The sequence below is a fragment of the Sapajus apella genome, unplaced genomic scaffold (genome assembly GCF_009761245.1).
Source record: "Sapajus apella isolate SASKATOON/1434 unplaced genomic scaffold, GSC_monkey_1.0 scaffold8, whole genome shotgun sequence".
Taxonomy (NCBI): domain Eukaryota; kingdom Metazoa; phylum Chordata; class Mammalia; order Primates; family Cebidae; genus Sapajus; species Sapajus apella.
The window spans coordinates 13,382,265-13,405,969 of NW_022436948.1; the positions used below are offsets into that span (position 1 = coordinate 13,382,265).

A 23,705-nucleotide genomic window follows, 5' to 3' on the forward strand; every position below is an offset into this window, starting at 1 on the left:
AAGTGCTGGGATTACAGGTGTGAGTTACTGCATCCAGCCCTACATAGTGCTTTTTCATGTGTGGCTGGAGGAGGGATGTCAGTAAAATTTCAAAATGAAATTTGGGGCATGGATTCCTCCCTGCTGGTTTTGCCCTTTCTTTTCAGTAGCCTTGACTTCTAGGCAGACTGGTAGGTAGCTGAGGTAGAGAAAGAATGGTTTTCTTCCTTTTCTTTAGAAGGAATTGACCTTAAGGGAGGGAAGTAGGAAAGAAGAATGGGAGCAGGACAATCAGAGACTTTTTCAGCCACTGAGAAATAGAGGATGAGAGGGAAGCCCTCAGTGGAGAGCTGGAACCCTGCAGGCCACGGAACTCCCGCTTATGTCCTGGGGGAAATTCCCCACGCTGTTACTGCTGTGTTCACTGAGGGCCATTCTGCAGAGCTGCCTGTCACCATGAGCTCTCAGGATGCTTTGAACGTTTTGTGCTGACCTCTCCTCTTGTCTCTTTCTCTAACAGAGGTGGAAACCTGACACTCTTGCACTTCTTGCTGGGTTTGAAAACTGCAGCTGATGATGATCTTGTGGCTGACCTTGTGGTGAACATCCTCAAAGTGTGCCCGGACTTACTGAAGAAATACTTCAAGGAAGTAACGTTCTCCTTTATCCCACGAGTGAAGTCTACGTGGCTAAATAATATCAAACTACTAAACAAGGTAAAACAACATGATATTTAAAAGTCTATGCTGAGACTCAACAAGATTTCACTCCGAGCAAAATCTGGATGAACAAGATAAACTGGCTCAAAAGATTCTAAAGGAACAAACCTCAAATTCAGCTCAGTGAAACGCAAAATGGGCATGGTGGCTGGCTGGGCATGGTGGCTCACACCTGTAATCCCAGCACTTTGGGAGGCCGAGGCAGGCAGATCACCTGAGGTCAGCAGTTTGAGACCAGCCTAACCAACATGACGAAACCTGTCTCTACTAAAAATACAAAAATTAGCCAGGTGTGGTGGTGTGCACCTGTAATCCCAGTTACTTGGGAGGCTGAGGCCGGAGAATTGCTTGAACCTGGGAGGCAGAGGTTATAGTGAGCTGAGATCGCACCATTGCACTCCAGCCTGGGGGAGGGCACAGGGAGTTGGGGGACCAGCAGACATTCTGATCTGGTAAACTGTGCAACGTGAAGACCTTTCAGGGATAAAAAGGGATATTTTAGATCATATAAATTTGGTGTCCTTATCTTCTATAGCATTTTGCGTTTCACTGAGCTGAATTTGAGGTTTGTTCCTTTAGAATCTTTTGAGCCAGTTTATCTTGTTCATCCAGATTTTGCTCGGAGTGAAATCTTGTTGAGTCTCAGCATAGTTAGACTGGACTTGATGAAATGTCTGACTGTCTCTTCCCCATCTGGGCTCATAAGAAAATAACATGAAATGTCTGATTTGTAGGATGGTTTTTAAAGGTTGCTGTTTCGATTAGTTACAACAACTTGAAATAAGCTATGAAGTGGTGGTCTGCTGGTTTAAGTGGATGTATGTTACCTTCCATTTGATCATGGTGTCAGCATCTGCCCATTTACAAATGGAGGCACCTACTGTTTGGGGGCACTAATGCCTGACTCATTTGAACCCTCTGTCACTGCCTTTTGGTTGCCTAGTGGTAAAATGCCTGGGATTGTTCCTTGTGCCTCCACCTGGGCCTGGCATTAGCTGTAAAGCCAGTTTTTATTCTGCTTGAGTGCCTGCATGCACGGTCTGCACATTCACCTTGGGATGAGGAGGATGTACTCTACCCCTCATTTTGGTACAGTTAGTCCTGGGGCCAGCACCCCTTTTGGGAGCTGCATCTAATGCAGGGGAGGGGTGAGTGTGTGGTCTTTGCAGGCCAGGATTGAGTCCTTGCTTGGCTGCCTACTAGCTCTGTGGCCTTAGGGAAATTACCTAACCTCACTGAGGTCCAGGTTTTTAACCTACGAGTATATTTTTGTTTTCGTGTTAAGTGTCCCTATCCCAAAGGTTATCAGGCAGCTTTGAGAAGATGGCTTCCTGACGTCCCTTCCTGACATAATCTGTCAGGCACCTGTCAAGTGCAGCAGGAACTGATAATTCCATTGGTAGTTCAAGCAGTGATTTATTTGCTGTCAGAGGTTTTAAGAGACTCTGCAGACCACAGGTCAAGTTCTGCTCTGAAGGTCCTTTCTCTGTTAACAGCCAGTCTCCTGACCTGATTTGTCTTTGACAAGTAGATTTGGGGGTTAATCTTCCACTCAGCCTGTGGGGAGTCTGGGACCTTTATCACTATTATTACTTGATTGACTGGCTTCACCTTGGAAGACAGCTAGTCTCAGGTTTGAAACTTACTTCCAGCACCAACTAAATCTCTTTTTTGCTTTTCCTAGATCTATGAGGCTCAGCCGGAGATTTCCCGGGCATTTCAGACCAGAGAGTTTATACCCTTGCCTCGGCTCCTGGCAGTGGTGATGGTGACCACCGTGCCCGTGGTGTGCAATAAGAGCATGTTCACCCAAGCATTAAACGTAAGTTCGTGTGGTTGCCCCACTTCTGGAACTGTCTCTGGCTAAACTCACTGGCTGCATGATGTGATTATTCTGAGAATACCGGCCTGGATGTATTTGATTGTGTTTTGTCAGGGAGCCTCTGAGGCTTCCAGGACAGAGGCTATAGTTTGAAATAGCTGTGAGTGACAGTTCCACTGACGTGGGTAAGGACCTTGGAGCAGAGACACTTACATAGCCTTGGCCCTGCTCCATGACACTGCGGGGACCCCTGCATCCCTCCAAGCCTTTCTAGTCCTGCCTGAGGGTGGGAGAATGTCGAATCAGGAGAAGGAAAGGTCATCATTAAAATCTCATTAGTTTAGAATTTTCAGACATGATAGGACTGAAATTCGCCTAGCAGATTCTTTCTTTGATAGTTTAAGTGAATGGTGTTAAGATGCCTGGGGAACATATACTTTGAAGGCCAGCTGTTTTCAGGTGTTTTGGGGAGGACATGTTCTCTTTCAGGCGTTTTTGGGAGGATGCTGTTTTCAGGCATTTTTGGAAGACGTTCATGGAAGAGATTGGTACTTAAATTTCACATCACTGTTTATTACAAAGGTCCCCATGTCCCATCAGAAGCCACATTCGGAGGGGTTCACGTGTCTTTCACCACAGCATCACAGGCCTAGGTGAATGGCTGTGAGTTGCTGGCACACCTGGGTCCTGGGCCCTGCCAGCCCCTTGTAACCCCGGGTTGCCTGAGATACCTGGGGGAGGCCAGGTATTTGGAGGGGTGTCTTTGTCCTTCTAAACAGGCTGAGCTGTTGTGTGGCTTCAGTAGAAGCAGGGTTGGCAGTGGTCGGTTGCACAGGCAGGGGTTGGCCCTGTAGTGGTGAGCACAGTCACTGTAAAGCGGGTGGACTCCTGAGACCATGTGGTGAGATTCACCATGTTCTCATACCCCTCTGTGGTTTGCGCTGAGCATGGGTGATGGTGTGAGGGGTAGAGAGGAAGCCTGTGTGGGAGTAGGCAGAAAGGTCTTGTGTTTGTCAAATCATCATATGCAAAATCAGCACCTAGCTAGCTTGCCCAACTGTTTTAATTAATGTGGGAGGCATTTGTATTTCTCAAGGGACTTACAGGAAAACCAGATTGAAAGGATTAGTCTGACGAACCTCCCTTATTTCTTATTTAAAAAATAAATTTATTTTTTGAGACAGGGTCTCGTTCCGTTGCCTAGGCTGGAGTACAGTGGTGGGATCATAGCTCGTTGCAGCCTCAAGCCATTGGACTCAAGTGTTCCTCCCACCTCAGCCTCCTGAGTAGTGGGGACTACAGGTGTGCACCACCACACCCAGCTAATTTTCTTATTTTTATTTTTTGTAGAGATAGGGTCTCACTATGTTGCGCAGGCCAGTTTTGAACTCCTGGCCTCATGCAATTTTCCCACCTCGACCTCCGAAAGTGTTGGGATTACAGGTCTGAGCCGCCACACCCAGCCAGATGTGCCTCCTCTGTGGGCTGCATTTGCTCTCCCTTCCAGGCTTGCTCCTGGTAGTCTGGGACAGAAAAGCCTGTCGTCTCCTCCTCTCACAGTGTTGCTTCAAGACAAAGGGTTGTGACCCTAGAGGGGTGTTCTGTCTCCTGCAGGGAGTGGCTCCAAGGAAGGAGTGTCAGAGGACACAGCCTCCTCTCCCCTGTGCAGGGCCAGGGCCACTGAGCCCAGCCGTGCCCTCCTTCCACAGGTGCCCTTTCTGAAACCCCAGACTGTGTTTTTATATAATTATGGATCTAGGGGCTGGAGTTAGATGATGTTTGTCTTTTTTTTCTTTCATTTCTTATGGTTTTATCTAAAAAACTTTTAATAGTATACGTTTTAGAATCAGGAAGAGAAGCTTTAGCCTATTTTAGAAACGGGAAATGAGAAAGCGTTTGGAGGCAGGACCCTAGGTTGTCGGTTGAGCTTTGTGCTCTCAGCTCCTTGGGTGTGGTGTGCATGCTTGTGTGGGGCCTGCCTTTGAAGCGATTGTGGGGCTGGGCCGTTCTTGCCTTAAGATAGCTCCCGTAGTCCTGATTGAGTGTGCAGTGTACACAGAGTGAGGCCCCAGCTGACCGGAATGCTGGGGCTCTGGGGTGTTGTGGTTGCTGAGCTAGAAGTCAACCAGGAGACCTCTTTGTTTCTACCTCCCTGCCAGTCTGCAGTATCCCAGCCAGGGCTGCTCAGACTTCGGTGTCGGAGGGCTCTCCTGGGGATCGTGTGAAATGCAGATTCTGCGTGCGTGGTCTGGGCTGGGACCTGGGAGTCGGCGTTTCTCCTGAGGACTGGGAGCTGCCATCACATGATGCTGCTGGGACCCTTCTCCTGTTGTTGGTAGTTGCGCCGGTTCTTGAACCCTACCTGGTCTCTGCAGTGAGTGACTCTCCCAGCCATCATTCTTACTGGAAGTCAAGGCTCTGGGTGTCACAGGCCTATGATGTAGGTCACTAGCTCACTGAGCTTGGAGGTGGATTTTAATTCTGAAGTACCTGATGCACTCTTTTTGCCATCCCTCCACCTGATACTAATGTTTTTAATAGTGGTAGAATCCTGGGCAACAAAACAAGACCCTGTCTTTACAAAAGAAAAAAAAAATGGCTAGGCACAGTGGTTCACACTCGTAATCCCAATGCTTTGGGAGACTGAGGCAGGAGGATTGCTTGAGGCCAGGAGGTTGAGGCCAGCCTGGGCAACATAGTGAGACTCATCTCTTTAAAAAAAAAAAAAAAGATTAGCCAGGAGTGGTAGGTGCCTGTAGTCCTGGCTACTTGGGAGGCTGAGGCGGGAGGATTACTTGAGCCCTGGAGCTTGAGGCTGTGGTGAGCTATGATCACACCACTGCACTCCAGCCTGGGAGACAGAGTAAGACCCTGACTCAAAAAAAAAAAAAAATAGTGGTGAAGTAGTGGGTTCTGGTGAGATCTATTGTTAATGGAGAACATTCATGATAGCTGAGTGGTTGTCTCAAGGCTTACCAAAGAGCAGATGACAAAAATGAAACTACCGCTAGACTCTGCCATTAGTGGGCGCTTTCCTGGCAACTGCGGATGTCAGGAGGGTGAGGTACCCAGGTCACCTCTTCTCACAGTGGAGAGACCAGCTGTTTCATGCAGCTTCTCCTACGAGTCACCTGAGGAGGGACGAATGCCAGCCAAGTCCATGGCTCAGCAAATCTGTGTCCACCAGTATATCCTAGAGACATTGATGCATTTAACTCTTTTTTCTTCTCAGTTGGACAGCACGTCAGTGAGGCACACGGCCTTATCCCTTATTTCTGTCATTTTGAAGAGGGCATTAAAAACTATTGACCACTGCCTGAATAAAGAGGCGTGGCAGGAATCCGGCGTGTACACAGCGGTGATGATGGAAGAATTCGTACAGCTCTTCAGAGAAGCTCTGAGCAAGGTAGGCTCCGGCCCAGGTTTGGGCATTCCTTCCAGACCTCGCCAGGCCATTCTGGGAGCGCAGTGGGCGGAAGCCAAGTGAGGTGTCCTTGGTGCTGCAGGGTTAGGCCAGTGGGCAGTGTGGTAGCAGGGGTGCTCAGGGTCAGCTGAGAAGACCTACCGCTTGTGATTATAGGCAGTGATGTCACAGAGCCTGGTCCAGGAGTCCTTTTGCAGAGTAAGAATTTAGACGATATACATGTTCTCTCACGGGGGTTCTGGCTCTGGTGGGACCTCATGTTTAATCAGGAGCCATGGTGATGTTGTCGAGGGGTAGGCTGTGTCCTTACCCCTCACGCATGGCTGCAGGCACACACAGACTACACTGTGGCCCAGTGAGAAGGGAGGCAGTGGTTCAGGAAGCCCCCCTTGCTCCTATGGCTGAGGGCCAGGCTTCTGTAAACTGTCTGGCTGCTTTGAGAGCCCCAGTCACACAGGGGAGCTTTCCTGGAGCTGCTCCTGAGAAAGTGTTTCTTTGTTCCCTGTATCTTTTGCTCAGGCGAATGAGGCTTAAAAGGTTTGTTTTAATGATCAGAACTCGCCTGTTCACCAGATCCTTACTGTGTACATTAGAAATTATACTGCAGGGCCGGGCGCGGTGGCTCACGCCTGTAAGCCCAGCACTTTGGGAGGCTGAGGCGGGTGGGACCAGCTTGGCCAACATGGTGAAACCCTGTCTCTACTAAAAATACAAAAAATTAGCCGGGCGTGCATGCCTGTAGTCCCAGCTCCTCAGGAGGCTGAGCCACGAGAATCACTTGAACCTGGGAGGCGGAGGTTGCAGCAAACCGATGTTGCCCCACTGCATTCCAGCCTGGGCGACAGAGTGAGACTCCACCTCAAAAAAATAAAAGAAATTATACTGCAGAACAGAGCTTACAGGAGATGTGGGCCTGTTTTCCCTCCACTCTTCCGTCTCCTCCTTACACACACTCCCGTAGACTCGCACCTCCCCCGTTTTTTGCATCTTGTTAGTATGTTCTGTTCATTTGTCTCCCTTTGTTGTTGAATACAACCAATTTTTTGCTTCTTTTTCCCTTTCAGATTTTGCCAGACCTGAACACTATTGTGTGGGTCTGGCAGTCACTTAAAAAGCAAGAGACCAAGCAGGATGATGAGAAAGGGAAGAAAAGGAGCGCCGGGCCCCCAGCTGCCTGCGGTGAGGGCTTGCAGGGCGTCGGGGGCTCTGCTGTTTGCAGGGAATGGAGCTGACACTGGCAGCCCAGGATAGCTACCATCCAGACGGTCCTGGGGCAGTTCTCATTTCAAGGCACCTCTGGCTGTGAATGTGTCTGTGTCTTTTTTTTTTTGCTTAGGGAGAAGAATTGGAAAGGAACTGTAGATTGAATTTTAGTATCTGTTAGAAATGTGACCCTCTTTATGCAAGCTCTGTGTCTCTCTGAAAACTTGAGCGTTAGGTGCCATGGGACAGCAGTGTGGGGGTGCTGTCTCTTGCTGTGCAGACAGAGCGCAGATCCTTGTTGCTGGTCAGGCACTCGGCTTTGTACCTTACGTCTGTATTGTATTCCATCCTTACGGCAGCCCTGCAAGGCTCTGCTGCGTATCCCTAGTGCTCGGATGAGGACATGAAAGCAGAGGGAGATAGAGTGGCCAGAGCCTGTGCAAGGTCACAGCAGTGGCATGAGGTTTTTACCCAGACCCTCTGAACAGCGTAGACATCTTTATTAACCTCTTCAGTACCTTAGATCCGGGTACTGAGCGGTCCGCCTGCAGCCTCGGTGTGCAGCATGCAGTTGGCTGCAATGTGGTGCCACAGCCGGTTCAGCTGCTCAAGGACGAAGAACCAGGATGTTTCCCAATTCAAGCTGTTTTCTTTTTCCTTCTTTCCTTTTCTATTTTTTGGTGCAGATGATGCGGAAACCATTCTTTTGAAAGCTGTTCTGCTCCAGGTCATATGCCTCTACCAGAAGGTGGTCCCCCACGTGGTCATGCAGTACAACTTTGACTTCAGCAAGCTCCTGAGAGGTGGGTTTCAAGGGCTTATAGACAGGCTGCCACTGTTCCTGCCAGCGTGGGTGGAGGAAGTGCCGATAAACCAGAGCAGAGCCCTGGAACCCGGAATCAGGCAGGCTGGTGGATAGGTGGCTGCGTGCTCATCTGGCAGCCTGACAACTTTTACTTGCATGAGTATTTTTTAAATAGCTGGTCTTCCCTATCAGATCAACACTTGGTAGCAGTGAGAACAGTGGAAGAAGCCAGCCGGCTTCCAATCGCTGAGGGACCTGCATGGATGGCCCACAAATCCGATCATGTGACATTAACTCTAAAGTCACTTTGCAAGGGAGCAGAGGTGCAGAGGGTATAGCAGAAACAAGAGTCCTGCAGAAGGGACGTCTGTTCATGCAGAGACACTTTTGACATAACGACTTCATCTTTGACCCCACTGAGTCAGGTTCAAACTCGGAAAAGTAACATGCTTGTCTGGTCATCTTTCCCGGATAGTAAAGTTTGTCTGATCCTCTTTATAATTGGGCCTACGGGAGAAGACTTGCAAAAATTTCATTCTTGGAATTTATATAAGCTAGTGAAATACTCCATTTCAAAAGCTGCAATTCACTTTTTAACCATCTGAAGGTGAAAGGTTCTCTTTGCTGTGGAAATATGAAATTTACTAGAATGTGGCCTTTTAGTATTAAGTAGCAAGGAAAAAACCCAAAGAGGAAGGTAGAGGAGTACGCAGTCTCAGGTGCAGGTGGCTGCAGTCTCCGCCCACAAAGTGCTTGCTGTCTGGGGAGCCAGGGAGAACGTTAGCGAGAGCCCACCCCTGGAGGGCTCATGGTGGGTGCGGTGATTCCAGTTGTATGGGGTCATTGTCAGTGTGGGCTGTGGGGCATGGGAGGGCTTCAGCCAGTGGGATTTGGGCTTTTTGTTGAAAGATTTGGACAGACCAGGGCATGGGGGGGACACTGGGTGAGATGTGCCATGTGAGGGTGAGCACAGGACAGAGAAATGGAACCCTGCATCCTCCTTTGTCTTTCTCCATGGTGAGTTCTGGTGGGTTCCTTGTCCTCTGGCCAGGGCAGCAATTGCTGGGCACCCACGTCCATGTGCCTTTTTTCAGTTTGCCTCTTTTACACCCATAGGCATCATCTCCGAGCAGGGCCTTCGAGAGGAGGTGCCTCCCATTCTGCAGCACCACATGCTGAAGGTGGCCCTGGAGCTGCCGGCCAACAAGTTTCTGTGGTTAAAGGCACAGGTAGGAAGCAGAGCTCCCCGTTTTCTGCCCTAAGCTAACCTACTGGGCCTGGGGGCTTCTTGGCCTGATGAATTGCTAACTGGTTCAGAACCTGACAGGGCAAGATGGAAGAGGTTAACAGTTCTTATTTTAGAGAGACCCACAGCAGAGGTCCTGATTCATGACGAGGAGGCCTGGGAACCCGCTTGCTTTTGTAAAATAGGGTACTTAGCCTTGCTGCAAATACATTGTTGCTGGGTCCAGAGAGTTTCATTTATCTCAACTCATTTTTACATTTTTCTCATTTTTTAAATAATGCATTTTTCTCAATTTTAAATAATAAACAAAACAAAATGCATTCCTTTTCTTTGTCCTCATCCTGGAAGAACAAACAACGAGATGAGAATAGATACCAAGTCAGGAGAGGGTTGAGGCTGGTGGAAGAATTCGGTAGTCATTGCCAGCATTTTTTTCTGGGTCTTTAATAAAATATCTTCTAGAATGTTTTGGAGAACATAATGTTAAATCATAAAGGGAAGCTCAGGATGTCACAGATAGTTAGCCTGGGCTTAAGCCCGGGATGCTGCATCACTTGTGCAAAGAGGAGAAGCATTGTCCAACCGTTTCTCATAATCTGTGCTGATTTATTTTTCAATGACTTAGATCTTACATGGAAGCAATAGGATGGAAATGTATGTTGGCATTTTTACATGTGACATTTCCTGGAAGACTTAAGAATGCTGTGCCTCTGGGACTGTGTGCCTCTCCCTCCAGTCCCCGTCCTGAGGCTCCCCTGCATAGCTGAGGATCATTCTTACTGAGAACCGACTAGCATGTTGGGCAGGATATGGGTGCTTCATGCGGCTGCTTGGTTCATGCTGCTCAAAGATGAGGCAGCTCAGCACAGAGTGTCAGAACCTTCTGCAGGGTCCTGTCCATCAGTGATGGGTCCAGGATGGGACCCAGGTGGTACCATCCAGAGCCCTGCTTGCCACCATTGCAATGAGATGTGAGGTCACTGCCACCGATCCCAGGGAGGTGACAAGCTGGGCACTGTTGATTGGTTTTCACCCCAGCTGAACTGGGCTCGAGGGATCTTGATAATTTAGTTGGAAAGTGAAAGAGCTGGTATGAATTTATATCCTGTGCCCCAGCTTATCCTTATAAGACACATCTGCTGGCTTTGCCTGAGCTAACCAGCACTTCACACGCGGGCTCAGCAGAGTTTGGGTTGGGGACCTGGAGCTCCACATACTTGTTAAGACATGTGTTTACAGCCCAAAAGCCTTTTGAGGAGGGTAAAGTTAATCAGCACTGGCATCCTGATGAAAGTAACGAGGACGTCTTTTGATGGACTCAGATAGCCCTGGGGTCCCTCCCTCCCCACCATCCACCAGACAGCACAGCACCTGCCTTGGTTCCCAGTAAACAGCCAGGTACCTTCTCTGTGCCTCAGTTTCCGCATATGTAAAGTAGGGTAGGGTGACAACAATACCCACCTCACAGGGTGCGTATTGTGAGTCAGTGTAAGCTGGGCCCCTGGGATGGCACCAGCAGAGGAGCAGGGCTACCAGAGAGCAGGGCTGCCTGTGCTTACTCCTGCTGCTCTTCCTGTCAAGCTGTGGTTAAAATGCAATGAGGTAAGGACCTGGCAGCCTACTGTGTGTTCAGCAAGTGATGTCTCCTTTATGTTTTGTTTTTTGTTTCTGGAGATGAAGTCTCACTCTGTTGCCCAGTCTGGAGTGCAGTGGTGTCACCTGGGCTCACAGCAACTTCTGCCTCCTGGATTCAAGTGATCCTCCTGCCTCAGCCTCCCAAGTAGCTGGAACTGCAGGCATGCATCACCATGCCTGGCTAATTTTTGTATTTTTGGTAGAGGCAGGATTTCACCATGTTGGCCAGCCTGGTCTCGAACTTCTGACCTCAGGTGATCCACCCACTTTGGCCTCCCAAAGTGCTGAGATTACAGGTGTGAGCCACCATGCCTGGCCCTGTGTTATGTTTCTAATATATAACCATATATTCAAATACTATGTGTAACATACATCATATTGTTTAAACTCTAGGAAGGCCCAGATGCAGAAATTATTGGAGGTGAACGATCAGTATTTTACTTACTAATGAAAATGTTTGTGACCAGTAGTCATTTACAGCTGAAGTCCTCAACCAAGCTTCTAATCGTGAAGGTGAGCATTTTCTACAAGTTTCTAGCTCTGAAAAGCATTTTGTGTAGACTTTCATTATGTTAAGTGCTTAGTCAACAGTTGTTGAACTCAGGAGGTGTTGGGATTGTTTTTAGTTTTAAAGTAGAAGGTGTTATGGCAGTTTAATTTATTGTCTTACACTTAGCTACATTCCTGAGAGGCAGCCTGGTGAACTGGAAAACCTTTTTTTTTATGGGAGTAGGTCATTTCTAGCTTGTAGGCTCAGCAAATACTGGACGTTGGCCTCTCGGGGAGGTGTTTAGTAGGCAGCGCCTCCTTCCTCTTTCTCAGTCTCCAGCCTTCTCTAGGACTTTCAGCCTTTTTGCCAGAATCCGTCACCCAGAGCCCATGGGTCATCAAAGCAAGTGGAAGAGAACTTGCTTTTTTGTCCCTGATACTCCTGTTTCCAGCGCTGTCAGGTCTTGTGATAGCAGTAGAACATCTAGTCCGCATTTCTGCTGTGCAGCAAACATCCTGAGGGATGCACTATGTTTAGGGTACAGAGCTTTGACCCTTCACTTTCATTGAAGTGCTGGTAACCTGCTGCACTTACAGCCTCTCCTGAGCCGCTTAAAGAATGTGGCTGTCTAAGTCTTAACCTCCTTGGTTGCCATTTCCTTCCAGGTATGCAGCTGTGAACCTGACCCCAGCCAAATTTCACGGTCACTGACTGCAAATAGGTGAAATTGGCACGGTCAGGCCTTCCTCCAGCCTATGCTGTTGCAGGGCCCTGCTGTGAGGCCTCGTAGACCCTGAGTTTTGGCTGTCAGACCATTTCAGGAAATCATTTCATCACTTGTGCACATTCAAGTCCTGCCTCATACCGGCTTCTGTTCTGTTGGAAATAGTGGCTGCTTCTCCCTCAGGTCTGAGTCTTGAGGTCCATGTTGAAGTGACAGGACGTGACTGGCTCGTGATCTTGGAGAATTTCATACAGGCTGAGGATTGAGCAGCTATGAGGGGTCAAGTTTTATGCATTTAATGAGTCTTTGTGAAAATCCAGAGGTCTTTGGCTCCTAAGTAGTTCCCTTCTTTTTATTTAGGAAATAAAAGATACGCAGCCACGAGGGAAGGGATTATATTGTCTTGTTTGTTTGTTTTTTTTTTTGAGACAGGCTCTCGCCCTGTTACTCAGGCTGGAGTTCACTGGTGCAATCACGGTTCACTGCCATCTTCACCTTATGGGCTCAAGTGATCCTCCCACCTCAGCCTCCTGAGTAGCTAGGACCACATATGTGTACCACCACTAACCTGGCTAGTTTTTTAATTACTATTTTTTGTATAGACAGAGTCTCAGCTATGTCGCCTCTGCTGATCTCAAGCTCCTGGGCTCAAGCAATTCTCACACCTCAACTTCCTGAAGTGCTGAGATTACAGGCATGAGCCACTGTGCCTGGCCAGATTATATTGTCTTTGAGAGAGAATAGAATGATTTCTTTTCCTTGTTTCCCTCAGCAATAGGGATTTTATTTTGAAAGACTAACTTCCAGAGAAAAATGGGATGAAACTTTCACCCTGTGTGCTTCTTGGGCATGTCGTGCTGGAGCACAATTAAACTGCTTGAACTCTCACAGAAAGTGGGTTCTGTAGGCTGGGTGTGGTGGCTCATGCCTGTAATCCCAGCACTTTGGGAGGCCAGGGTGGGCAGATGACTTGAAGCTAGGAGTTTGATACCAACCTGCTCAACTTGGTGAGACTTTGTCTCTACTAAAAAATTACAAAAATCAGCCCGATGTGTTGGCACATGCCTATAATCCCAGCTACTCAAGAGGCTGAGGCAGGAGAATCGCTTGAACCTGGGAGGCACAGGTTGCAGTGAGCTGAGATCATGCCATGCACTCCAGCACGGGTGACAGAGTGAGGCCCTGTCTCAAAAAAAAAGAAAGCAAGTGGGTTCTCTTCTGATTTTTTCGCTGGTGCCTGCTTCCTGGCAGATTCTGCGGGACACAGGGGTGTTTGAGTACACCTGGAAGGAGCTGGAGCTCTGGCTGGAGCATTTAGAGAACACCGTGGAAGAAAACAAAGAGACTGTGATTCAATTTCTGGAACGCGTAAGCACATATTCCCCACATAAAGGAGCTTGCTCAGAGACAATTATACTACTCCTTAGCATAATCAAGGCATTTTTGATGCACCAGCGCCAAAAGTCTCCTTGTCCTGGCTTACTTCCTAATTCTGGCTGAGACTTCAGAATCTGCTTAGTTTTAGAATCTGTAAAATAGGGATATGCTATAGCATGCTATTTCATTTCCTTTTGGGAATTTGTTTTTGTGTAGGGGAACGGGAGTATACCGAAAGTGGTATTAAAAGCAGTGCTGTACTAAAAGGAGATATTTTTTTAAATTCCACAACAGAAAGTTTAGACCCAACTTCATAGTGAAACTATTCTGATTAAGGATTGAACATATTATCACTTTCCTTGATTTTGACCAGTGACATTCTCTGGCTTTTTCATTTCACCTGTGACCATCTGAATGTTTTCCACCTGACTCTTTAATGTCCAGATTTTATTGACATTGGTGGCGAATCCCTATTCATACACAGACAAAGCATCTGACTTTGTCCAAGAAGCGAGCACGCTTCAGGCCACCATGACGAAGCAAGAAGCAGACGACGTGAGCATTCCCATCTCCCACATTGACGGTATGTTCCGACCTGTTGTACGCTGCTCAGAGGTCTGAAGACCAAGCTGCAGTGATCTGTTAAGAGATAGAGAGCAAGAACTGCACTAATGCCGTGGGCCAGGTGCACACAGGCCCTCTGCAGCAAAGACCAGCCTGCTCTGCAAATGAAGTCTCCTACATGTTCAAATAATGGGAAACACTTGCTGTTTTATTTGTGTAGTATTTAATGTGTGTGAGGTAGGGTTTTAAGCTCTTTATAAATCCTATCTCATGTAAATCTCATAAGCAGCCCCAAGAGAGAAGGGTATTATTGTTCTCCTCATTTGATGTAGACATCATACGACTGGGGCACAGAGAGGTTTAGTATAAAGACTTGCTCAAGCTCAGACAGCTGCTACATAGCAAGGTCAGGATTTGAACCCTGCTCTGGCTCTGGCCTGTGCTTTAACCCTCACACTACTTTGCCGCTCAGATTTTGGCTTGTTTGCCTGAATATCTGGGCTAAAGTTCCTGGGCTTCTTGTGTCATATGAGGAAACTTCAACCTATTATCTCCTCAGCTGAATATCCTGCATTTTATCAGACAAAGACATTAAAGATTTCATAGGCAATGTCTTTGTCTGTTTAGGGTCAAATTATGTTAAATATTCCCCCTGAGAGGATTTTGACCTTTTTCTTTTTGCATGTATTCTGCTCCTGCCTCCCTGTGGGTATTTGCAGCGAAGCCCTTCAGTGGCTGTCACATCAGCTGGATTCCCCTCTTTCTGTCTCAGATGTCCTTGACATGGTGGATGTCCTGGTGGAGGGCAGTGAAGGTTTGGATGAGGAAATCGGGTTCTCTCTAAATGAAGACATGATCCTGCTCACCTTCCCATTCAGTGCTGTGGTCCCTGCGGCTCTGGAAGTCAGGAATAAGTTGCTTCTGGGGACAGGCAATGAAGCAGGTACCTGCGTACAGTCAGGATGTGCTGGCCGCATCAGGCCGGCTGGTCTGTGCATGGTGGGAGGTGGGATTCTGGGGGCTCTGCAGTCAGTTGCTGAGAACCCACAGCAACAAGAGGTCAGAGCCCCCAGAGTGATAGCCACCTAGCCAGCAGAGCAGTACAGGGGTAGGGATCTTGGGGCTCGCTAGGCTGTTGGGAAATTGGTCATTTCGGCATGACTCTGAAATAATGTGTTTGCCTGGCTGCACAGACAGCCTCTGTACCTGTGATGTTTTCTGTCAACATTTATTCTTGATATGTTGATGCAAAGGATGAATCCTTCATACTTTATTTTCCAGACAACTTAGACCCAAGGAAGTGCTCACAGATTATGATAGTGTGATTGGTCAGGAGAGCTCAGGCTTTGCTGCAGTAACAAATAAGCCCTGATTTGTCAGTGGTTTAATAAATAAAGGTCTATTTCTAGGCCTTCCTATGGTCGAGTACAGGCCAGGTGGCTCTTCTGGTTAGCTGTTCTCCAGGAATTTGGGTGGGGATCCAGGCCGCTCCCATTTTGTAGCTATGCCATCTCAACATGTGGCTTCCAAGATCACCATGGAAAGGGAAGAGAGGGTGGACAGTCAAACAAGGGGTGTTATGGCCTGGAAGTGACTAAACCAGGCATGTGGTCCCAGCCTACCCACAAGAGAGGCTTGTTGCCAAGGCAGAGGAAATGGATTGGCGAGAACTTAGCAAGTCCTGGTTCCAGGTGGCTTTTGCCTGGCCTCTTACTTGCCTGGGTCTTCACTCCTGGGCCTCGGGAGCGGATGTCTGACTGTGCGCTACATGTTTAATAAAACAGATCCTGGCATAGTCTCCAGCAGTAGCACCTCCTTCCCTGTGGTTATGCATCCCCTCGTGGAGTTGCATGAATTTTTCTGGGTCTTGCATGTATGTGGGAGAAGGTGGTGTTGGTAGGTCACAGAAGAGTCTGCCCAGCGAGCCTCTTCCCACATGCATCTCATTCCTTTGCAGCAGAAAACGTTGTGACATATCTGACAGCGGTGCTGACTGACCTCCTCCACACCCAGAGGGACCCCCTGGCTCTGTGTCTGCTGCTCCAGGCGTATGACAAGCTTGAGCCTCCATGCCCAGTGCCTTGCTGCCACCAGCTCTCTCGGTTTAACAGATACTACAGCCTTTGGATCCCGGAGCAAGCCCGAGAGGCCTGGGTGAGCCGCAGCCACAGCCGTGGTTACTGCTTTTGTGCAGGGTTCTCCCCAGGTCACAGCTGGCTGGGCCACAGCTGTGCAGCTGGATAGCCATACAGCAGGGTGAAATTTCTTACCCTGAAGTCCCCTGCATGAGAGAGGAAGCTAAGTGGTATCCCTGGTGCTCAGCTGACATAGCTGAACACGTAAGACTCAGTGACGCAGCCAAGTTAAATTTCCCACTGGCTGCCTGATAATGATAATTGGCTAATCCCTCTCTCAGCCTGGGGCAGGAGCGCTGCCTTTGCCTTTTTTCCTTACCTTGTTGTCTGTGCGTGCTTGTCTCCTGGCTTTCCTCCGCGGACCTTTGCATGGCCCTAGACAGGCTGCTAAGCTGTCACACCTGGCCCCTCAAGGGCTCCATCAGTGTCTCCTGCTAAAGCTGGGGAAGGAAAGGAACAAACTGGATTTTCTTGTAACGGGATTCTGGCTCCAATGCAGAGTCTTTACAGTGGTGTGTGGGGCAAGAAATGAACTTCATGGGATGTGTTTTTGTGTGTTCATTTCATTTTAGCTGCATTCGAAAAAGCGGACAGCCTAGGCCCTGCTTGTCTTGTGATATTGGTAGCAATAGCCAACAATGATTGCATGCTTTCTGTGTGTTTTTTGGAGGCATGCCAGGTCCTATATTAAATGTACTACATGTATTTTGGGCGGTTTAATCCTCACTGCAACTCTAAAAGTTGGTCCGCCATCTTTACTACACAGGGAAACTGAGGCACAGAGCAGTTCCAACACCAGTCAGTGGTGGATTCAGGATTTGGCCCAGGCAGTTTGGCTCCAGAGCCCTTACCCACAAAGCTGTTGCCACCTTCCTCCCCATGTATGCCACAGTGGTAGCCAGACATCAGCTTATGTGGGGTTGTTCAGAGTTCCGTTGTGTCCCTCATGTTGCTTAGAGTGAGTGTGTCCTTCTGTGGAGTAAGACTCAGCAGTGGTTCTCATCCTTTAGGGTGTGCTGGAATTTCCCAGAAGTTCCATTCAAACTGAACTACTGGGTTCCAGCCACACAGTGTCTGACCCTGCAGGTCTGGGTGGAGCCCGAGAATTTGCGTTTCTCACATATTCCCCTGATGCTACTGCAGGCCTGGGGAGCACTCCGACAACCACCAAGTTTCAGGGCATGTTACAGCCTTGGGTGTTATTAGCCTACAGAAGTCAAATGGAGTTATAGCAACATAAGCCACATGGAATAAATAAAGAAGGCAGCTTGGTAGTTACGTTAGAAGAAATGAATAACTTCAGTCTGAGGCAGAAGGGCTCCTGAAATTTCTCTGTGTTCTGCCCATCTTCTGTCCTAACAAGATATTTGACCCGCGGCTCCCAGGAAGGGCTTCCGAAGGCAGGCCACTTGCAGAGCGGGCTCCTCTGTGGGCGGGTTGCCCCCTCGCTAGTGATTCTTGTGATTTGCATCCTGCCTCTGTTGCACGTGGTTCCTGCCTGTGATTAGGGCCTTCACATGCGGCCAGCGGGCACGCTCTAGGAAAGTATGCATGACATGGCATTGGAACTTACTTTACTGAAGTAGAATGCCCCATGGGCCCATATTTGTTAGTCCTAGCCCAGCCTGTGCTTCTCTGTGAAACGTCCCATTGTTTTGTGTTACCCTTGCCTACGACCGTTTTCATCTGTGGTGACGTGTCCTTCTCTTCCCCGGCCTTTCACTGTCTCCCTCAGCTGCTGCAGCCACGGGGCAGCCCCCCACCCCCTGCCCTTCCCTCGGCCTCCTCCTTCACAGCCCTGCTGCAGACAGCCTATGAGAGCCAGGCACTCCGGGACGAGCACATCCAGGCGCAGCTGCAGGCCACCATGCCACGCCTCCCCATGCAGCAGGTCCTGCGCGCGGCCAAGCAGGTGCTGCTCTACCTGCGGAGCACCGTGGAGAACTTCGGCCAGGTCAGCGCTGCCCCATCCTCCACGTGCTGCAGAGCCCTGCCACCAGAGCTCGGCCTTCTCTGAGTCAGGCCCCCAGCTCAGCACACTCTTGCTCCCCGGAGCCCACTGCAGAGGCAGTTTAGTGCTGTTCTGCCTGGACCTCAGCTGCAGACTGCGTGTCCCTCGGCAGCTGCAGATGGGAGCCAGGTGCAGCCAGACTTTGTTTTCAGGGCAGCTCTGGTCAAGACAGGGTCCTTCCTACAGTAGACTGGGTTGGCGGCACTGCCGGGCCTTCTTTTCTCCTGTTTGTCGCCAAGCCTGGAGTGTACTGGTGTGTCATGGCTCACTGCAGCCTCGACCTCAGTGGACTCAAGCCACCCTCCCACCTCAACCTCCCGAGTAGCTGGGACTATGGGCATGCACCACCATGCCCACCTAAGTTTTGTGATTTTGTAGAGATGGGGTCTCGCCATGCTGCCTGAACTGGTCTCGAACTCCTGGACTCAAGGCGATCTGCCTGCCTCAGCCCTCCACAGTGCTGTGATTGCAGGTGTGAGCCACTGCATCCGGCCCAGCCCTCCCTCTTTCTTAAGTTTATTAGTTCAGTAGCTGGCTCTTGAATTTCTGCTCCTGATGTGGTTGGAGGCTTTTTGTTTATGTTTTGAGGTGGGCCTGTCCCTTTCAGTTTAATCAAAACAACTTTGTGTTTCAGTAAAGCTTAGGAAGACACATCTCTTATTTGAGAAATGGCATTGCGTTGACAGTGTCTCACACCCTCTGTGAGGAGCTGCCATCTCAGCCTGCCTTCCGAGTCTCCTGGTCTGAATACCCGGGCCCTGGAAGCCACTGCTTGGTGGCTGTGAGCCCTTCTCCTCCCTGCTGAGGCATGTGCTCTCGTTCTCACAGCTGGGCAGAAGCGCGGGCCTGCCTCTCCTGCAGCTCTTCCTGGATCTCCTCAGGCGCCTGGTTGTCCACTGCGAGCAGCTGGATGCCCAGAACCAGCAGAGATGCGAGGCCGCCCGGGCCGAAGCTGACCTCTTCCTGGACATGGAGTCTGTGGCCTCGCTGGAGTTGGCCAATGACCAGGTACCGCCATCCTCCTCCACAGGTCGCATATTAGCCTTTTCTCAGCGTCATGGGTAGTGGCTTTCTCTCCACTTCTGAATCAAAACAAACATGCATCCATTGTGGAAAAACAGGGAAATGCAGAAACTCCAGTAGAGATCATAAAAACTTCTAGCTCCACCCAGTGTGCGGTTTAATTTGGGCATTTCTCTTTCCAGTTGCTTCTCCCTGCAGACAGCTTCTCCCTGCAGACAGCTTTCTCTCACGCTGCACGAGGTGAGGCTGCTGAGAAACTGAGTAGCTGCAGCCCGCGTTGAGTGGAAGATGGGCAGCGGGCGCTGCTTTCCCCAGTAAATACACAGGAAATAGACCGCTCGGAGAAGCAGCGGCCTTTATCTCCTGTTAGGAGTCTTGGGGAGCAGGCTGTTTAATTGGGGCCAGGATGACTATTTCTCTCACAGTTTGCCATGTAACCTGTTTTACTGGGTTCAGTGGGCAGACCTGTTTCTTGTTTCACAATCTAATTGAAATACACACTTTCTTCCTTTGAGCTCCAAGTTGCCTTTCTGGGAAGTATTTGCTTGGGTGGGACCACCTACTAGCCAGTCACCATGGGGCAAAGCATTCTTAATATGTAATCGTGCTTTGCTGTTTTTAACTGGCAGAGCTTGAGTGGAGACTGTGATAGGCTCCTTTTTCTTTCCCTTAAGAATAAATAAGGAAAGAAAATTCCTTCCTTCGCCGATGGAATGTCATTGGCGAAGAATCGGCTCAGCAGGGCTGTGAGGAACGACTGAACGAAGTTATTCTCTAATCCAGCAAGGGTGGTGCTTAGCTGCATTCTGTTCAACGTTTACTCAGTTGGCCAGGTCAGAACTAGTTTGGGGGTTTTGTGGAGTCACTCGAGGCCCGGCTCCTGCTGACCGTGGAGACAGGTTTGCTTTTAATTCAGGGTTGCAGACACACAGTGGCTTCATGCCAACCCACTTTCCCTGGACACATGGTCTCATCTAAACTGACATCACCCCACCCCAGCTGTAAGTAGACACCCTTGTCCCTCAACCGGATTTTTTTAGGAGGGCAAGGCCGCTGAGGAGAAGCCAGCAGCCGACTGATCTTATGCGCATGGTAGTGTTTCTGCACGGGCCGCCCCCCACCCCAAGTGACCATAGAGAGCACTTTTCCCATGCTGGAAATTCACCCAGGCTGGGTCCTTCAGACATGCACAGGTGGGTGTGGGTGGGGCACCAGCCAGGTCACAGTCCAGTCCTTCCGGGTCAGGTGGAGTGCCATCAGATGGGTATGGTACAATGGGATGACAGCTGTGGCTGGGCTTGGCTGGGATGCCATGGGCACCCCTGAGAGGGGCATGAAATGTGTGCTTGAGGATGGAATGGGTTAGGAAAGGGGCCTTCTGCTCTCTGTCCCGCTAACAACAGTGAATACTTGTGTGTGGCAGCTGCTGCCCCTCTCTTAGCCCTGTGCCTTGTGTGACATCTTTGCCTCATCACTGCCTTTCAGACACTGGAGGAGGTGCTTACGGCCGTCCTCAGGCATCCCACCCTGGAGGGCTGGTTCCTGGCCTTGGAGCAGCAGGCCCTCCCACCGCACACTCTCAGCCCTGTCCTCGTGAAGCTTCTGGCCACCCACTTTAGTGCAGGAGTCCTTCAGCTGCTGGTGGCGAGTGCCCCGATTCTCCGGAACATTGGGCAGCTGGGGCTCCTGGCCAGGTACTCGGAGGCCATCACCCAGAGTGTGCTGAAGGAACTTCGGAGCAGGAGGGCAGGCCCGGCCACATCACCACTGAAGACCCCGCTGCAGCTGGAGGCCCTGCAGGAGCTACATCCGTACATGGGGAGTGCCCAGCTCCGTGAGGTGACCCTGGCCCTGCTGAGCCTGCCTGAGGCCCACCTGGTGACCCAGCAACCCACGAAATCCCCCAGGAAAGAAAGACACCTGAATGCTCTTGGGAAGACCTTGGTGCAACTGCTGACCTGCAGCCCCCAGGATCAGCTGCAGAGTGGTGAGCTCCTATGGTCCTCTGAGTACGTGAGAGGCCTAGGGGCTCTGCTGCCCACACTGGCGGTGGATGAGCTGGACTCTGTGCTCCTCCACACTCTGCAGAGAATCCCTGTGCTGGCCCCCGCAGTCAGGGCTGATCTGCTTGACTACTGCCTGGCCCGGCGCACACAGGCAGCCCTCAGCATTGCCACCCTGCTTCTCCAGCAGAGCTGCACCCACCTGCTGTGGTTCGAGCAGTGGTGCCTGCGGGCTGGCCCAGGGCTCGGCCTCCAGGGGGACCTGGACGACTTCCTCCCCCTCATCCACGTGTACCTCCAGTGCAGGAAGCGGGGCCACTTCACACGCCCAGCAGGAGGTAAGGGAAAGGCTAGCTTTGGGCAGCTGCGAGTCTTCAGTTGCACGGGCTAAGAAGGTGAACTGCATGGCCGTTTTTAAACCCTAGAACTTCAGGTTCTGGGATGTGGGTTAGTTTCCAGTGTCTGAGACAACTCTCAAGGTGGAGAAAGATGGAGTAATTCTCCCCAATGCCCTGTCTCCCTCCAGTCTTCCTACCGTGTGGCTTGAGGTGCAGCCCCTCATGCCCATCAGGTCTGAGTTGCCCCACATGCAGCGAAGGGGTGGGGTGCAGTAGCTGGGGTTATTTAGGGCTGTCCTGTTCTGTTGAAGGAGTTCTTCGGTGTGAATCCATCCCATGTCACTCCTGGGTTCCCCGCCCTCTGGGGGGATGTTGGTGAACTGAAGTTGAGTCAAGGCAGCTTGGGCTCCACTGCCTCTTCTGTTGCCAGTCACTGGGATTCAGAGCTGAGGCACTTTTTAATTACCCCAAATTTAATATAATTCCATTTTGTTGAATGCATGAATGATTTTTACTCACTGCTTTGCCTCTGTTGTGTGTAACTTCGTAGCAATGATGACAGAGGTTTTAAAAAGTGAGACAGCGCCCTGCAGCCAGGAGTTTTCTAGTCAGTGGTGCTTGACATACTTCTCCTTGGGCACGTAGTCCATTTAACATTGCATAAAGGAATACCTGGGGCTGAGTAATTCATAAGGAAAAGAAGCTTGTTTGGCCCATGCCTCTACAGGCTGTACAGGAACCATGGAGCTAGCATCTGCTTCCTGTGAGGGCCTCAGGCTGCTTCCACTCATGGTGGAAGACAAAGTGGAGCCAGCTCTGCAGAGATCACATGGCCAGAGGGGAAGCGAGAGGCATAGGAGGTAGCAGGCATTTTAACACCTGGCTCTTACGGAACTAATAGAGTGAGCCAGAACTCACTCACTCTTCTGCAGGAACTCCACCAAGCCATTCTTGAGGGACCTGCCTCCATGACCCAAACACCTCCCATTAGACCCCACCTCCAACACTGGGGATCACATTTCTACGTGAGATTTGGAGGGGCCAAACACCCAGACCATAGCAGCTATGCTCTCTATTCCATGGCTTTGAAGAATGAATCCCATATAAATCGAGAACCTTTGCACTGATGGCCTTGTCGTGAGCTTAGAAATAGGGGCTGTAGCTGGGGCCCCCTGTTGAAGAGTATCCGTCAAGAGCGTTGACCGATGAGATGGGGAGGACCGTTGAAGAAGACAGGTGTGCCAGTTTTCAAGGTGTCAGTACTCCTGCCATGGCCAGTTTCAAGCCACCAGTGTGGCATCGCCAAAGTCACAGGATAGCTAAAATACAGCAGCCAGTTCCTATGAGCTGGTCCAAGCTGGCTCCAGCCCACCATTACGTGTGATGACTTCTTTGTGTCTGTGCCCTAGTGTCCTCTGCTGTCATTCCTGTCTTGAGGAAGACCCTGTGGAGGCAGCTACAGAACAGGCTTCTCAGCACTGACAGTCCCCCAGCATCTGGGCCATACCAGGAGACCCTGGCACAGCTGGTCCCGTTTGCTCGAGCCAAGGATCTCAGCGTCCTCATGGACCACCTGCCCAGCTTGCTGCACACCCCAAACAGTCACAAGAGGTATGAAGGCTTGGGTTGGTTCCAGGATGTTCTTCTCTCAGCTTCACTTTTCTCTTTTTTAAATTCATGGAGTAAGTCAGTGAAAAACTGCTGCATTGCTGTTGTGCCCTGTCTGTGATCAGGCAGTTCCTATGAGAACTCTTCTTCCAGCCATCCTGCCTGGAGCTTGTACATCTCCACAAGTGGATGGCTAGGTCAGGTTTCCTGAGAGCCATGGATCTCAGCTGGGCGTGATTCTCTCCCAGGGGATGATGGACAATGTCTGACATCCTTTATTGTCACAACTAGGATGAGAGGGTGTTGCTTCTGGCTTGTAAAGGGTAGAATTATCTGTCCCAAAATGTCAGTAGCACTGAGGTTGAGAAAATCCTGATTTAGACAAAATCCGGAAATACATATCCTTTTCCTGCTGTACTAATTGTATTTCCCTTGTAAAAATTCCAGTATATCTTTGGCATTTGAATAAGAGTCCAGGGAAGCGTGTGGTTCCTGTGAGTGGGTAGTGTGGGGAGCAGAACTCAGCATCTATCCTATATGCCTCTTTGTGACACTGGATTGTATGTAAAGTCAGAGGATTTAAGCCTGCTCTCTGCCTC

At 50.0% G+C, this 23,705-nt stretch overlaps 1 protein-coding gene across 2 annotated transcripts in view; it reads left to right on the forward strand.

Moving 5' to 3' along the window:
- The window catches only part of URB1 (URB1 ribosome biogenesis homolog), a 74,979-nt gene that overhangs the window by 21,417 nt on the left and 29,857 nt on the right, over positions 1 to 23,705 (forward strand). Inside the window, exons 9-23 of one of the 2 annotated variants that reach the window (XM_032277038.1) lie at positions 500 to 695; positions 2,383 to 2,520; positions 5,753 to 5,926; positions 7,009 to 7,141; positions 7,834 to 7,950; positions 9,069 to 9,181; positions 11,227 to 11,346; positions 13,299 to 13,415; positions 13,869 to 14,007; positions 14,761 to 14,931; positions 15,946 to 16,142; positions 17,859 to 18,077; positions 18,963 to 19,142; positions 20,643 to 21,498; positions 22,908 to 23,109. In XM_032277038.1, coding sequence (XP_032132929.1) covers positions 500 to 695; positions 2,383 to 2,520; positions 5,753 to 5,926; positions 7,009 to 7,141; positions 7,834 to 7,950; positions 9,069 to 9,181; positions 11,227 to 11,346; positions 13,299 to 13,415; positions 13,869 to 14,007; positions 14,761 to 14,931; positions 15,946 to 16,142; positions 17,859 to 18,077; positions 18,963 to 19,142; positions 20,643 to 21,498; positions 22,908 to 23,109 — 3,072 coding nt within the window. The remainder of the gene's footprint in view (positions 1 to 499; positions 696 to 2,382; positions 2,521 to 5,752; positions 5,927 to 7,008; positions 7,142 to 7,833; positions 7,951 to 9,068; positions 9,182 to 11,226; positions 11,347 to 13,298; positions 13,416 to 13,868; positions 14,008 to 14,760; positions 14,932 to 15,945; positions 16,143 to 17,858; positions 18,078 to 18,962; positions 19,143 to 20,642; positions 21,499 to 22,907; positions 23,110 to 23,705) is intronic. The other variant, XM_032277039.1, reaches the window with a different exon arrangement.